General features: G+C 48.7%; 1 protein-coding gene across 3 annotated transcripts in view; it reads right to left on the minus strand.

Annotated features, from left to right (window-relative positions):
• Positions 1-12,155: 12,155 nt before the first annotated feature.
• LOC102945062 (nuclear receptor subfamily 2 group F member 5-like) overlaps positions 12,156-16,834 on the minus strand; it is a 35,241-nt gene continuing 30,562 nt past the window's right edge. For all 3 annotated transcript variants that reach the window (XM_037883442.2, XM_037883441.2, XM_043535425.1), the window contains exon 3: positions 12,156-13,493. In XM_037883442.2, the coding sequence (XP_037739370.1) occupies positions 13,219-13,493 (275 nt within the window). In that variant the 3' untranslated portion in view covers positions 12,156-13,218. The remainder of the gene's footprint in view (positions 13,494-16,834) is intronic.

Raw genomic sequence — 16,834 nt, forward strand, 5'->3', positions numbered from 1 at the left:
GGGGCTGTAAAGTTCTGGCTGCCACGGGTCTGGGGGTTTGCTATTGTAGGGTTGCTCATGTGCTGTGCCAGTGCCCAGCAAGGGACAGTCAGTGCAGTCGTCCCAGGAAGCCCAGCCAATGTCCGCTCTCGCTGTTGCAGAGGCAGGTCTAGACAACACCTGCTGCTGCTGCAGATGCCGATGGGGCTAAGTGTAGCCAGGCTTGCGACACCAGTGGCCGTGAATGGAGCAGCTCGGGAGCTTGGAGCATCAGCAGGAAGGGAAGCACCAATGGTGACCTGACCTAGCCAGGGCTGGTAAGTGTGGGGAGGAAAGCCCCATGGCAGGGGGCAGCTGTAAGAGGGGTGGGAATGGCCACGCAGGGGTGGTTCTGCTTTTACCTCTTGCTCTGGGCCCTGCAAAACTTGACTGCAGACCTGGGCTGCACCTAAGGGTTTGTTGCCGTAGCTGGGGCTCCCCCCACGGCACTGTTGTGTTAGGGTTGCTTGTGTGCACTGGGGTGCTGCGCTCTGGATTGTTGCTCCTGAGCGCTGGGGCTGCATGCGCTGGTCGAGCTGCTCGTATCGCTTTGCTGTTGTACAGTTTGTGTGGATGCTAAGTTTTCTGACCTGGTTTGTTATTGTCGGGTTGCACATGGGGACAGGGCTCCATGCCCTGGTTCATTATTGTAGGTTTGCTCAGAGATGCTGGGACTGCTCATGTGAGTTTCTTGTTTTACAGTTGCCTGGAGGGGGCTGGGTTTGCTGACCTAGTTTGTTATGGTAGGGTTGCACTTGGGTGCCATGCACTGGTTTGTCATTGTAGCGTCACTCATGAGCACTGGGGCTGCTTGTGAGTTCTGACCTTTTCTGTGGCCCACGGCAAATCTCTTCCCTGCCCTGTGCCTCAGTTTCCCCTTCTACCTTTTATCTATCTTACCTGGTTAGCTTGTAAGCTCTTTTGTGGGGGGGGCGGGGGAGTCTTTCTCACTATGTATCTATGTAACAGCTGGCTGTGTGGACCTCTTGGCTTTACGGTGATACAAATACATATGTAGAGAAATGGGAGAGGATTCAGAGATGAGCCAGAAGAATGATTAAAGGATTAGAAAACCTGCCTCAGAATGAGAGACTTCAGGAGTTCAATCTGTTCCACTTACCAAAGAGAAGGTTCAGAGATGGTTTGATCACAGTTATAAGTACGTTCATGAGGAAGAACAGGATAATAATAGAGGGCTCTTCAATCTAGCAGCCAAAAGTCTAACTAGACCGTATGGAAGGTAAAGCTAGAAAAACTCAGACTTGGAAATAAGATGCAAATTTTTAACAGTGAGGGTAGTTAACCATTGAGACAACTTACCCAGGATTGTGGTTGAATCTCCATCACTGGAGTCTTTTAATCAAGACTGGATGCGTTTCTACAAGATCTTCTGTAGTGGAACCCTAGCTATTGGACTTGAAGCAGGAATTAATTCAAAAGTTGTGTTCTGCAAAAAATCAGACTAGATTCTCATAATGATCCCTCCTGGCCTTAGCCATCTTTGAATCTGTGGCTTGCATCCCTTGCACCTCCCCAAGCTCCTGTCTCAGTGAGTAACTCAGTCAGGAAAATGATTTCTCTCCCCGATCAGATTTCCTTTTTCCTCTTGACGGCATCCCGTTAAGGTGTGCGAGCGATCCAGATCCCGAAAGACATTGATGGGAAAACGTACAGCGTAAAATAACCCGTGGCAAAGTTATAAGAATTAAATGGTTGCTCCTGATTATGATTGAGTTAAAATAAAAGATACACTAATGGATTTAAAGCTGCCTCAAATTGATGTTGGAAATATTGTCACGTCTGTATTTACTGGATAAAGTGTTGCTTTAAAACCCGCTGAATTCCCGATGTAATGACTAGATAAAACCTTAAGTAACTTGGAATGTTGGAAGGGCTTTTACGGAATTGTGTTTTTTTTTTTTTTCCCCCCTGCTGTAAACAACACGCAGGAGGAACTAGTGATAAAAGGAAGTGAGATGCTCAGGCCACTCACAGAGTGGGGTCAATACGTTTCTAAGGCCTCATCTACACTTGAAAATTAATTTGGCTGTGAATTTAAAGCACATTAGCTATTTGGGAATAACTCTGTGCATAGACTCTCTAATTCTGCAGTAAAAGTGTCTTGAACACGGTTAGCTTAATCCACAGTCAAAGAGTAGCTCCATGGGTAGATGTAACCTACTGGTGATCGTGTATGAGAGAGTCTCCTGTGCTGATCTACGGAAGGTACGAGTTGGTACAGCCCCTTAGCTACAGCGTTCTGGCTCTTTGTCTCAAGCTATAGCAGCTCACGCTTTGAGTTTTTCAATACTCGTCCTCCAAGGTACACAGATTTTTCCATTGTTCTAGTTCTTTGTCTCTGAGTTTGAGCTTTACCTCTTTCTCTTGTCCTCCAATCGCTGTAATTTTTTGTCTTCTCCGTGCTAATCTTCAGTCGGAATGTTCCGCTTTCCCGGACTACCAGGTCAGTTATTCTCGGTACAACCTCCTTGCCCAGTGCAGTGAGCTCGATATCGTCCACAAATCTAAGGTCGTGCTCTTCCTGCCACATAACATGACACCTCCCATTTCATCTCTCAATGCTGCAGCCATTGTTGCTTCCGGGACCGAGCTGAACCAATCTGGTGACAGCGTGCATCTTTGTCTCCCTCCTGCAGGCGTCCTGGGCCATCTTGTCAGCGTCTTCTCCACTCTCCCGGCACTTGCTATCAATATTTTCTATCAGCTTGATCGGGTTTTCGGGAATGCCAGATTGCCTCGCAGCTTGCCACAATTCTTTCTGCCGAATGCTATCAAAAGCCTGTAAAGTGGTCGTAACAGGGTCGGTTATGTTCTGTGCTCTTCTCTGAGACCTGTCTTATTACCAATAAACCTGATCTATTGTCCTTCGTCCTCATCTAGATCTGGCCTGTTCCTCTGCAAATCCTGCTTCCACGTATCTCTTCATTCTCCTCTGCAACCTCTTGGGGAATGCTTTCCCCGACACGCTCAATAAGCTGTGTCCTCTGGAGTCCTTTCCTTATCTCCTTTTTCTAGATCGGTGCTGTCAGTGTTTTCCCCCCAGTTCTCTTGGCACTTGCTCTTGTTTCTAAATCTGGTCAAATAGCTTGCACATCCCCTTTGGCATGCGTTCCTCGCCCGCTTGCAGCAGCTCCGCACGTACGTGGTTACTTTCTGGCGCCTTGTTCCTTTTAAAACTTTCGATTGAGATGTTTACGTCTTCTGCTAAGAAGCCCGGCATTGCCTCTCCCTCATTTGTGGCTGGGAAGCTTCTCTGGAACAGTTTACTCGCCTGTGTTCTGCGCTTTGTACAGCTCTTCAAAATAGTCTTTCCATCGCTTAGTCTTTCTTTTTCATCTTCAATCATTTGCGCGCGCTTGTCTTTCACCGCTGACATCTCCAGCTCATCTGTGCCACTCAGTTCTATTGTCTTGCCAAGGAAACCCTGTGTCCCATTGTTCTGCTTCTTTACATTCTCCACTTATCCAGTTGTTTCTGTCTCTCTTCACTTTCTGTTTTATCTCTCCAGTCAGCCTATCGCCCAGCTTGTAGACTTATGTCTTCCTTTTTATTCTCCTTCAGCTTCCACACTCGTCATTCAGCTACAGCACTTATCCACCTTGACATCTTCGCTTTGGCCTTGTTCAGCCTCTCTCATAATCTCTCTTTTTTTACACCATTCCCCTCTCATCAACATTCATTTCTTCTTCCACCAGAGACATGACGTTTTCCCACACGGCTTCTTTGTCTTCTTTGCTGATATCTGGCTCTTTCAGTTTGTCTGTGTCCTAGATATTAGTTATTGGCACTTTTTCTTAACTGCTTTCAGGCTCAACATCATTGATGCTGGCACTAACTTAGGAGCTGCACGACAACACATTTGATTTCCACCCGAGATTCACAAGCATAAAGTCTATTAGGTTAAATCCATGTCCACTTCCTCTGCTGACATAGCGTGTTCGTTATCACCAGGTTGTTGCTTAGGCTGCTAAATTTCTGACTTTCTCCTCTTTCGTTTTCTTCATCTCATCCAGATTTGCCTATTGCTCCAGCCCAGGAATTCCAGCCCAATCCTGCTTTTGCATTAAAATCTTCCACCACTCAGTAACACTTCTTGCCTTGAAACATCTCACGTTGTTCACTGTAGAGAGTTGTAAAATTCATCCATTTCTTCCTTGGGCGCTACTGACATATGCTGTTGTAACTGCGCTGGATTTGAATCTGGATTTGAGTCTGGCTCAGACCCACTCTCCACACGGATCCTATGATCCAGGTCCTGAGTGCTTCCACACCTGAGTTGGACAGGTTTGTGCGTGTACAGAGGGCGGGGAGTGAAGGGGGTTGAGTTCAAACCTGAATCTGAGCTTGGGTTTACAATGCAGTGTAAACATACCCCCTCTGGCCTGCTGGGTCACCTTGGGCAAGTCACAGCCCCACTCTGTACCTCAGTTTCCCCATCTGTAAAATGGGGATGATGATACCGACCTTCATTGTAAAGCACTTTGAGGTTGACTGATTAAAAAGCTCTATATAAGAGCTAGGGATTATTACTGGTATTGCGATCTCTAGGTGATACTGCAACTGAAATCAGGGCCCCATGCACTGGGCACTAGGTATAGGGTGACCAGATGTCCTGATTGTTATCAGGATCATCACAATATTAGGGGCTTTGCCTTATATATGCACATGTACCCCCCCACCCCCAGAAAAAACGTGTCCTGATCTTTCACACTTGCTATCTGGTCACCCTAAGTAGATAGGCCCATAAAAGGCCTGGTCTTTTATTCAAAGTTGCGTTGGTTTAACTTTTATTGTTGCTATTATTTATTCATGTGTACTCTGGTACCACATAGAAACCCTAGTCAGGGCCCAGCACCCATTGTGTTAGGGGCTGTACAGACAAAGAACAAATAATGGCCCCTGACTGAAAAAATTGACAACCCAAGTATCAGCTTCAAAACTGACTTAGCTAAATGAGTGCCAAGCTCTGTGTAGACACTTGGAATTCAATTTAAAATCAGCTTATATCAATGTATCTGAACTTGATATAGATAGACATTAATTGGCTCCTTTTTATCCGAAGTCCCCACTTTGGGGCCTGATCCCACTCCCTAATTCTCTACAGGGCTAGGTCACTACGAAGAGATTCCCCCTCGTAAATTACACAACCTTGTGTCTGAGTGAGATGGATAATGCAGCTTTAACACACACTTATTTGTCACCTAAGCAACTGGGGAAATCAAATCAAGGCTTTTTAAGCTCCTTCAAATTGCACACATTTATTATTGTCTCTCTCTCTCTCCCCGCTTCCCTTCTCTTCCTTTCTGATGTCCTGAAGATGTGCTAATTACAAGCTCAGGTTAGTCTATTATCGTTTGCCACTGCGAGCCGGCTCCGTAAAAGCATGACAGCGAACATTAGAACTAAGGGATGCAAAGTTTTGAGTTGACAACACCACGGGGAGAGTTTCGTTGCTTTTAGACGAGGCACGAGGGAGCTGACAATTCAAAATAGCCCCAGGTGGATAGCAAAAGACGGCAATTTTACACTTTTTCTGGACATATTATCGACTATTAAGAAAAAAAAATGTATTTTTATGTGCACTAAAGGGGGGGAGGGACCTGTATTTTACTAATAGGTGCTTGAATATTTAAAAGTAGCATTCTTTTTATTTATTTTAATTTCTTTTCTGTTTGGTTCCCCATTTTTGTTTTGAAGGCCATCTCTCCGCTCCACTGTTTGACACTGATTGACAGCTGTACTGATCATTTTAAATGATGCATTCGTTGAAGTAACTTTTTTATTTAATATATATAATAATTACCATAAAAACTCTCTTTATGCACAATAATTATTGTAAAGACTCTCTTTATGCACAGCCACCCCTTGATGGAAAGAAAGTTCTGATTTTAAATGGCAGGCACAGATAAATGCAGGAACAGGTAAATACGAAAACAGAAAACGCAGTAATAATGGGGAATTTCAACTATCCCCATATTTCAGAGTAGCAGCCGTGTTAGTCTGTATCCGCAAAAAGAAAAGAAGTACTAGTGGCACCTTAGAGACGAACCAATTTATTTGACCATAAGCTTTCGTGAGCTACAGCTCACTTTATGATCTGATGAAGTGAGCTGTAGCTCACAAAAGCTTTTGCTCAAATAAATTGGTTAGTCTCTAAGGTGCCACTAGTACTCCTTTTATCCCCATGTCACTTCTGGACAGGATGCAGAGATAAAATTTCTAGACACCCTTAATGACTTCTTGGAGCAGCTAGTCCTGGAACCTTCATGGGGAGAGACAATTCTTGATTCAGTCCTAAGTGGTGCACAGAATCTGGTCCAAGAGGTGAATATAGCTGAACCGCTTGGTAAGATAATACATTTAAACATTCTTGTAAGGGGCAAAAAATACCAAAGAAACCCACCACTGTAGCATATAACTTTAGAGAGGGGAATGACACAAAAATGAGGAAGCTAGTTAAATGGAAATGAAAAGCAACAGTCACAAGAGTGAAATGTCTGCAAGCTGCATGGAAACTTTTTTTAAAAAATACTCTAATAGAGGTTGAAGCTATATGTATATCCCAAATAATAAATAAAAACAGTACGAAGACCCCCTCCCCCCCAAAAAAAATGCCACCATGGCTAAACAGAGTAAGAGAGGCAGTTGGAGACAAAAAGACATCTTCTAAAAATTGGAAGTAAAACCGTACTGAGGAAAATAGAACGGAACGTAAGCTCTGGCAACTCAAATATAAAAGTATAATTTGGCAGGCCAAAAAAGAATTTGAAAAGCAACTAGCAAAAGACAGAGCAAAAATGTTTAGAAGCACCAGAAGCAGGAAGCCTGTCAAATGTTCAGGGGGGCCACAGGACGATCGAGGTGCTAAAGGCACACTCAAGGAAGATAAAGCCATGGCGGAGAAGTTAAATGGATTCTTTACATTGGTCTTCGCTGCTGAGGATGGGAAGGAGATTCCCACACCTGAGCCATTCTTTTTTGTGACAAATCTGAGGAACTGTCCCAGACTGAGGTCAATAGGGGAGGTTTAGGAACAAATTGGTAAATTAATCCATAATAAGGCTCCAGGGCCAGATGGAATTCACCCAGGAGTTCTGAAGGAACTCCAGTGCGAAATTGCGGAACTAACTAACTGTGGTATGTAACCTACCATTGAAATCAGGCTCTGTACCAGATGACTGGAGGATAGCTCCTGTAACACCAATTTAAAAAAGGCTCGAGGAGATCCTTGCCGTTTCAGACCTGTAAGCCTAACTTCAATACCAGGCAAATTGGTTAAAGCTATAGTAAAGAACAGAACGATCAGACACACAGATGAACACGATATGTTGGGGAAGAATCAACACGGGCTTTTGTAAAGGGAAATCATGCCTCACCAATCTATTAGAATTCTTTAGGGATGTCAGCAAACGTGTGGACAAGGGTAATCTAGTGGTCATAGTGTACTTGAACTTTCAGAAAGCCTTTGACAAGCTCCCTCACCAACAGCTCTTAAGCAAAGTAAGCAGTCATGGGATAAGAGGGAAGGTCCTCTCATGGATCAGTAACTGGTTAAAAGATAGGAAATAAAGGGTAGGAATAAACGGCCAGTTTTTACAGTGGAGAAAGGTAAATAGCGGGGTCCCCCAGGGATCTGTACTGGGAGCAGTGCTGTTCAACGTGTTCATAAATGATCTGGAAAAAGGGGTAAACAGTGAAGTGGCAAAGTTTACAGATGATAGAAAATTACTCAAGGTAGCAAAGTCCGAAGCAGACTGCGAAGAGTTACAAAGGGATCTCACAAAACTGCGTGACTGGGCAACAAAATGGCAGATGAAATTCAGTCTTGATAAATGCTACGTGAGGCACATGGGCGAATATAATCCCAACTATCCATATAAAATGATGGGGTCTAATTAGCACTCAAGAAAGAGTCGTTGTGGATAGTTCACTGAAAACATCTGTTCAGTGTGCAGCAGCAGTCAGAAAAGTGAACAGCATGTTGGGAACCATTAGGAAAGGGATAGGGAGGTAATAAGACATAAAATACCATCATGCCTCTCTATAAAGCCATGGTGCGCCCACACCTTGAATACTGCAGGCAGTTCTGGTCATGCCAGCTCAAAAATATATATTAGAACTTGAAAAAGCAGAGAAAAGGGCCACAAAAATGATTAGGGGTATGGAACAGCTTCCGTATGCAGCGAGATTAATAAGACTGGGGCTGGTCAGCTTAGAAAAGAGACATCTCTCCCCTAAATCAACACAGAGATCTATACAGTCGTGAACGGTGTGGGGAAAGTGACAAGGGAAGTGTTGTTTACCCCTTCACGTAACACAAGAACTAGGGATCACCCAATGAAATTAATAGGCAGTAGGTTGAAAACAAAGAGAAGGAAGAAGTACTTCACACAACGCACAGTCAACCTGTGGACAGAGGCGGATTAAGCTTTTGTGGGGTCCTGATCCAGAGCAAGTGGGGGCCCCTCCCCATCCCTTCCACCTGCAGTTCCACCCACCCCTCCCGTGCTCCTGCCAGGGAGCCTGGTCGAGGCGCGGGGGCTTCCCCCGCCTGCCCAGCGCTCTGCCAGGGAGCATGGGAAGCCTCTGTGCCCCGACCCTGCTTCCCGGCAGGAGCACTGGGCGGGTGGGTCCCCCCAATTGACCGGGGCCCCTGGGCACAGGCCCGGTTGGCCCAGTGGCTAATCCACCACTGCTTGTGGAACTCATTGTCAGGGGATGTTGCGAAGGCCAAAAGTATAATTGGATTTTAAAAAAGAATTAGACAAGCTCATTGAGGAAGATCCATCAATGGCTATTAACCAAGATAGGCAGGGACACAACCCCATGCTCTGGGTGTTTCTAAACCTCTGACTGCCAGAAGCTGGGACTGGACGACAGGGGATGGATCACTTGATAAATTGCCCTGGTCTGGTCATTCCCGTGAAGCATCGGGCACGGACCACTCTCAGAAGGCAGGATGCTGGGCTAGATGGACCATTGGTCTGACCCAATATGGCCGTTCTTAAGTCATTATTGGAACTAGGTAGAAACTTTCTAGCTCTCGATTCTTTGCGTCTGATGCTCATTTACACTAAGGACTCCTCTGCACGGCTCTGGTAGCACAAAGGGGGCCTTTGAGTAGGCGTATATAGCCAGAGAGGTGTAAGAGCCTGAGCGTGAAGCCTTTTTCTTTCTTCTTTAGTCTTTTTCTTCTTTCATGCAGATAGGTTTGATTATTGAGTATCATCTCCCCAAGTACTAACTTTTCTCGTGGCCTTTCCAGATTGTCCTTGAATTAATTCCAGAGGACGCCCTCCTGTTGATGTGTGTAACATATGTAATTCAACTTCCCGAATGTTTGTTTAAAATATTTCCCCTAGACGTTATTTATAGAAGGGTCAAACGAAGCCGCACCAATGTCCTTTGGTTTGAAAAGGCCATTTTTGACTTTTCTCTAATGGGCTTTTAAAAACCTGTAATAAAACATCGCTGCCTTCTGTGTGGAGATTTCCCCCCGCCCGCTCCTACCAGCCTTTGATTTCTAAGAAGGCTGTGGGTCCTTTCTGCTTGAAACATAGTCTGGGCAGACATGCTGTGGAGGGGAAGGATGGTCCAGTGGTTATCGCCTATTGGAGACAGTGAGAGTTTGATCTAACGCAGGGAGTGCCAGACTGGCTCAGAGCCAGGGTCCATCTGACGGAGTGTCCCATCCCCACCATCTGCTTCAGAGGATTGTGCAATAGCCTCTGCAGTGATGGGATAATCTGCACCCAGGGGATGTTTTCCTCCTGACCCCATCAATTCGAGGTTGGCTTTGTGCCCTGAAGCATGAGGGTTTACAGCCTTTGGGGGCTTTTTAAATCCCTGTGATCATACCCCTGGATCGTCCTGTGTGTCCTATCACTGTCCCATCACTCTGGAGTTCAGGCTGCTCAGCATCTTGCTAAATTAGGTCCTAACAGAACAGCCCTAGGCCTATATTGGCCGATAATTGTTTGGTGGGGCGTGGGTGTGTCATCAGTTCCGTGGCTCTCGGTCCAGCCAGTACCTAGTAGCACAGTAGGTCTGAATTACTGCAGAGACAACACCGGTGACACAGCATCCAAGTCTGTGGAACTGGCCACGGGAGCAGCTGGGTCAGACCTTGGCTGAGTCCAGGGGTTGCAGTCGATTGCAGGGCCGAAGCAATCTGTTGGTTTGGTGGAATGCAAATAGGCCTGCATCTGCGGACTTGCATCCCCTGCTGGGCAAAGATTTTGCACTGAATCCAGCTGCTACGCTTTTCTCTCTTCTCTTCTCTCTGGTTTCTTGTACCATCCCTCAGCACCACCCTATCTCCACCCCTTCCAGTTGCGCATTAAACAACCGGTCTAACATTGGCCTTGTGTCGTTCATTCTCTCATGCTCATGCCAGCAGGAGGGTTTTGTGTGCGTGGTGGGGTGATTTGTTTTGGTAGGGTCTCCTGTTTTAGAATGCACTGCTGTGTGTTTATATTAGAAAAGGCAGGTCAGAGACGTGCCCTGTGCACTCAGGTCAGCCCTCATCCCATGACTTGAGGCTTTTATAGATATGCAGGATGACCCCAGGGCCCCGGGCACGTATGAGACAGGCCGCCGGGTGATCCCAGGCCTGGTCTTGTGCCCAGCAGACAAGATCTCTGAATCTCCCTTGGCTAAAACGGCTTCTCTCTTACGGTGCATCTCCCCTGCATCTCCCCCGGACGTCCCCGGGCTTCCTGGCTCAGGACACCTGTGTTCCGGCTGCCCCTCCGGCTGGTGCCCGAATCGTGCTCTGGGGAGGTTTTTTAAGCCGCATTCAAGCACTCAGGAGACGGAGAATAACAGATAAACAAACAATTAGGCTATTGTGGCTCCCGGCTGACAACAGGCACGAGGGGTGGAAGATTGCTGCGTTCGGCTTGATTGTTCCCAGTGGAGCCTGCCCCTGGCAGCAGTTGCTGAACAGATGGATAATAAGATGATGAGTTCCTAATGGGTTACGCTTGGTACAGAGAGAAGTGTTTGCAAACCCCACATTGTTCCCCTATTAGGAACCTAAAATGGAGGCCCTGGGCTGTCAGTTTTGCAGCCCCCAGAGGCGATGGATTCAGCCGGAGCTGCGACGCCGGCTTGAGGACTCAGCTGCGCTGCGGCAGCGTCTTTGGGAGGGGCAGCGTGGCCTTGTGGTTACAGTGCTGGACAGGGACCTGGGTTCTCGTCTGGGCTGTGCGGTCCCATAACTCTTGATTTTATTTAGCAGAGTGAAATGTGCAGGGAAGACAGCATGGTTTAGTGGGTAGGGGACGCGGTGACCTTGGGCAAAGCACATCCCTCCTCTGTGCCTCAGTTTCCCCTCCCACCTTTTGTCTACTTAGCTAGTAAGCTTTTCAGGGCAGGATCTGTCTCTCACTTTCTGTCTGTGCAGTGCCTAGCTCAATGGGCCCTGATCTCGGTCGGGCTTTCTAGATGCTATAATATTTCTTTTCGTAGTCCCTGTATCACTGTCCCACTCAATGGGGCTGGCTAATCGGGATCTGTCATCTGCGTAATGGGACACCTGGCCCAAGAGTTGACAACACCACTCATTGTTATATGCTCAGCACTGAACCCTGTAACCAATGCATTGAATGAAAGGTGGTAATTCCTTGGTCCCCAAATCAGAGCCACAAAACAGCCAGATCTGGGGTTCTGGTTCAGGCCACGCTAAAGAAAAGATCCAGTGATGCAGCTGAGACCCAAACCTCCCCAAGGGTCAGTGGCGTTCAGAGCTACGGGTTTAGTTTGAGTACATCTCAGCGTGAAGCCGGTTCAGTGAAGCATGAGCGTGCAGGATTCGGGAACGACACTTACACGCTTGCTTAAAGTTAAGCACGTGCTTAAGTGCTCTCCTACAGCAGCACCTGGAATAAGTCGCACTCCCTGAATCTGCATCACCGGCCCTGTCTCCTTTACATTCTTTCCACCAAGGTAACATGTAACAGTCGCGCTTGGGCTCGATTTCCCGAGACATGTGCCCCATCCCACTAGGTGGGACCATCTGTCTCCGCCGCCGGTGGCTGGCGAACCGACAGCTCGGCTTCCCAAATGCGCAGAGCCCCGGGGCGCTCCAGCAAGAAGAAGAAGAAAACCTGGAATGAGTTCAGCAATCATCAGTTTTAATTATAATGCCAGCTCCACCAAAAAAAAAAAAAAACTGTTTTTTTTTTGTTTTGTTTGTTTGTTTCCAAAGAGAAATCCACAATCCACAGCAAAATATCTTTACAAAGGAGAAGGGGGAAATTAAAAACAAAAGGAGATGGGAGGGGGGATATACACTTTCATTTTCAAGGGGAGAACAGAAGAATTTAGGATATAATATAGGTTTATTTTATTTATAAATAGTCCATGCCTCAGGCCTCTCTTATTCCAAGGGGAATGGTAAACTTTACCCCTCCCCATCCCGCCACACCCACACACGGGCAATGAGATTGCAGGCTCGGCTTTGTGTGTGTCTTACCCTCCCCCCGCTTTTTTGACAACCCTGCTGCCCCCACCAAAAAGGGAGAGAGCAATTTGTCGCGTGATCAAGGCCACTCCGGTAATGAGTCCTCAGTTCTCAGCTGCCGGATACCAAATGCTGATATAGTCAAAGCCCGAGACAGGCTCGCGTGGTCTCAGCTGCCCAGCCGTCGGATTCGGTACGTGCAGGCTGCCAGGACGTGGCAAGTCGTTGGGCATTTGGAAGCAGAGCAAAGTCCCACGGATAGGGTGCAGATTGTCCCTGGTTTGCAGAGTCCCCTCGCAGGCCGGGAGAGGAGGAAGGTCCAGATTTTTTCAGTGCGTACAGGTCAAACAGAAGCAGACGGGTACAGGTAGCTGCATGATTAAATGTGGTTATGTCTGTGTCACGCTGGTAGAGTAGATCGGGGATGGGAGGGGGGCAAGTGGGAATTCCTGCCCCATTGGAAAGGGAACAGGAAGGGCCTTTTGAGAATCAACCCCCTCAAGAATCAGTTCCACTCCCCTTTTGTTCTCCGGAGTCCAGACGCTGGGCCTCACGCCCCATGCCCCAGCGCCATGGGACCGTCAACCCGTCCCGGTGAGTCCTGCCCGTTCCTCCAAAGCAGGGAGGGCTCACAGCGATCCTTCCTGCTCCGGATGGAATCCAGGGGTGCGTCTCCGCTGCGCCGGAAAGCCCAGCTCCTCCTGCCGCCCTCCTCACTGCATGGGGATGTAGGGCCAGTTGAAGCTAGATCCCGACAGCAGCATGTCCCGGATTAAGGTCTCGATGGGCGTCTTGCCCACCAGGCGGACGAAGAAGAGCTGCTCGATGACGGGCGCGGAGACGATGCGCAGGGAGGGCATGCGGAGCAGCAGCCTTCCAAAGCGGCTGGGCTGGTTGGGGTACTGATTCCGGACGTACTCCTCCAGGGCGCACTGCGACTTCTCCTGGATACTCTCCACGGGGCCCAGATCCGAAAGGCCCACTGCGTCTGCAAGGAGAGCAAGGGAGGAGGCGGGTGAGGGAACACGGCTCTCAGTTGCAGCCTGTACGGGACAGTTCTGCAGGGCAGGGGCAGGGTTAATCTGTGGAACTCCCTGCCACAGGTCACAGTTGGGGCTAATTTAGAATCATAGAATATTGGCTTGGAAGAGACCTCAGGAGGTCATCTAGTCCAACCCCCTGCTCAAAACAGGACCAGCCTCAACTAAATCATCCCAGCCAGGGCTTTGTCAAGCCAGGCCTTAAAAACCTCTAAGGATGGAGATTCCACCACCTCCCTAGATAACCCATTCCAGAGCTTCACCACCCTCCTAGCGAAATAGTGTTTCCTAATAGCCAACCTAGACCTCCCCCACTGCAACTTGAGACCATTACTCCTCGTTCTGTCATCTGCCACCACTGAGAACAGCCGAGCTCCATCCTCTTTGAAACCCCTCTTCAGGTATCAAATCCCCCCTCACTCTTTTCTTCTACAGACTAAATAACCCCAGTTCCCTCAGCCTCTCCTCATAAGTCATGTGCCCCAGGCCCCTAATAATTTTCATTGCCCTCCGCTGGACTTTCTCCAATTTGTCCAAATCTCTTCTGTAGTGGGGGGCCCAAACTGGACGCAATACTCCAGGTGTGGCCTGACCAGTGCCAAATAGAGGGGAATAATCACTTCCCTCGACCTGCTGGCAATGCTCCTACTAATACTAATAACTTGTAGGACTCCCTGCCACAGCAAAGGTTAACCTGTGGGTCTCCCTAGCACAGTCAATTAACCTGTGGGACTCCCTGGCAATGGGGATCAAATCGATGACCAGAAGCTTGTTAGGCACATTACAGGCTGATCAAACAGACACAGTACCTGCCTCCAAGCAGTTCCCAACCCAGTTATGCACGTGATGTAACAAACAACAGAGAGGGGCTGGATGTGGAGAGACCAGATAACATGGGAAACTGAGGCACTGATAAGTCAATTGACTGCCACAAGATCTCAGGTGGAACTAGAACCCAGAGAGGCCTGAATCTCAGTCCCCAATTTTAGCTGCATGATGGTTGTGGTAAATGAACGGGTTTTACAGTTTGTATAATTCCTGAACCAAACTGCTAGCCACCTGGGCTCATTAGTTCCGTGACCTTCGGTCGAGGAAGGCAATTCGCGTCAGAGTCTTGTTTAAACTGCAATATGCTACACAATGTCCTGCCAAAAGTCCTGCCCCCCCCAGCATCAGCTGGACACCAGCGCTAAGGGAAAGGTTCTAAATGAAAACTCTTTGGGGGCATAAAAATGGCCATTTTTGCAGTAACGAAATCCATGGCTACAGATTCTGGGCTTTTCTTTCTCTGTGGCACAGTTTTACCAAAATCATTCTCAAAAGCCAGATCCTTTCATAAAGGAAAATCTTCAATGACGATTTCAATTGTTAAACGATCCTGGGCAACATCATTTTCCGGGTGAGAAATGGGTCTGTTTCAAACCCGGCCCAACGGAAACAGCGGGCATTTCGGTTTGAGGTTTTCAACCCGCTGTGCTGCGTATGCTAGTTTTCCCTTCCGGCCCTAAAATGTGCGCAGCGGTTTTGTGCGCTGTTCCAAAAGCTGCCACGTCCCACCCCAGCAGCGGCTGCATCGTAGCAGCGATTGCCGCAATTTCCTTTCTCGAGACCCTTTGGGATGGAAGGTGCCGATAAACATCTCTGTGATCAGAGAAGCGAGCGTTCCATTCCTCGCCTTTCTAAACCCTTTCGCCCAATGCAGCCTCATCCTCAATCCCCAGGAGGCTAGATTCGCAAACTCCTCCCTGCCTTGCCCTCTACGTCTCCCAGCGGCCTATTCTCTCTAGAGCAATGCTCACCCCCGGGCTCCTTCCAAACACATCTCCCCAATCCCAGCCATTCATCCTCAAAGGGGGAGCGGTTCCCCTAGGGCCCGGTGTGTGAGGAGCAGGGTGAAGATTGGTGTTTCCCACCCTGCAATAAAGGACGCCCCCAGCCCAGCTGAGTTTGCTCAATTCACGGCCTGAATTGAGGCAAAGGAGAAGGGGCTCCTTTCACGGCCCTGAATGAGCTCTCGCCATTCAGTCGGGGGCCATAACCACTATTGACAGCTCTGAAAGGGGGCTCGGAGCTAAGACATTCACACCCGCAGCCTTTCAAACGCGGCCCAGCTATTACACAGACATTTAGCCCGGGCTGAAAGAATGGCTCCAACGCTTCTGACAATAGCTGGCTCCTAAAAACGCTCAGCATGCCAACCTTCCTCCAAAGGCCACCAAGGGGCTGGGCGGGTGGGGTGCCTGGGAGGTGCAGTGAGGAAGAGGGGCCGGGCGGTTTGTGCCTCAGTCCGTTGGCTGCCCTAGGGGTGTCTTGCAAAAATCTCCCCCGTGTTGTGGCTTCGTTATTATGGCAGCTCCTAGAGATCCCAGCTGAGATCAGGGCCCTGCGGTGTCAGGCGCTGCACATCCAGCCTCTGCTCTGCAGAGCTTAAGTCTCAATTGACAAAACCGACCAAATGTTGGAGTGGAAGCAGAGGCATAGGGACCCGTTCCCCCAACGCATCCCTCCCCCGTCTCAGATCGTGGCCCCATCGTGCCAGGTGCTATACATACACTTAGCAAGAGACAGACCCTACCCCCAAGAACTTGTCATCAAAATTGACCAGACAGACCAAGAGTGGGTGGGGAAACGGAGGCAGGGAGTGGCAAAGTGACTTACCCAAGATCACACAGCAGGTCAGTGGCAGAGCCAGGAATAAAACCTAGGTCTCATGAGAGCCCTGCCTGACCTTAGCCACTAGTCCACGCTGCCTCCTTCTTACTGGTGTGAGCCACCTCAGGAGCCCTAGCCTAGATGAGTCACCTGCTCAGAGCTGTTGGGAAGGTGGCCTGTCTACACTAGAGCACCCAGCGGCGCTACCGTGGCTGGAGCTGATGTTGGCCAGGGTGGGAAATGTCGGCTCAGTTTCCCTCGTGGCAGGGTGGGGGCCATTGGGATCTGAGCTGATGACAGGAGAGGGTTAAGAGGAGTTATTTGTACAATCCAGACTAGCCGGAGAGCAAAGGCTCTCATGGCGCACGCCGCCTGGACTCACGGCCCAAGGGAAGTGGCGAAAGCAGCAGGCCAGGCTCCGGGTTACTCATGCCATTTGGCTCTGCGGATGCAGCTTAGTCCTGTTCCACGTCCCACCCGGCTTCCCCCCCAGAGCTCCGCTGATGGCCCTTAGTGCAAACTACAGCTCTTGCTATTCCACCCCTAGGACCCCCTCTCCCCACAGTTCTGCCAATGCACCTCACTCCTGACCCACACCCCATCCTGCTCTACCAGCCATGATGTTCCCCTTGATGCC

Source organism: Chelonia mydas, chromosome 24 (assembly GCF_015237465.2).
Source record: "Chelonia mydas isolate rCheMyd1 chromosome 24, rCheMyd1.pri.v2, whole genome shotgun sequence".
Lineage (NCBI taxonomy): Eukaryota > Metazoa > Chordata > Testudines > Cheloniidae > Chelonia > Chelonia mydas.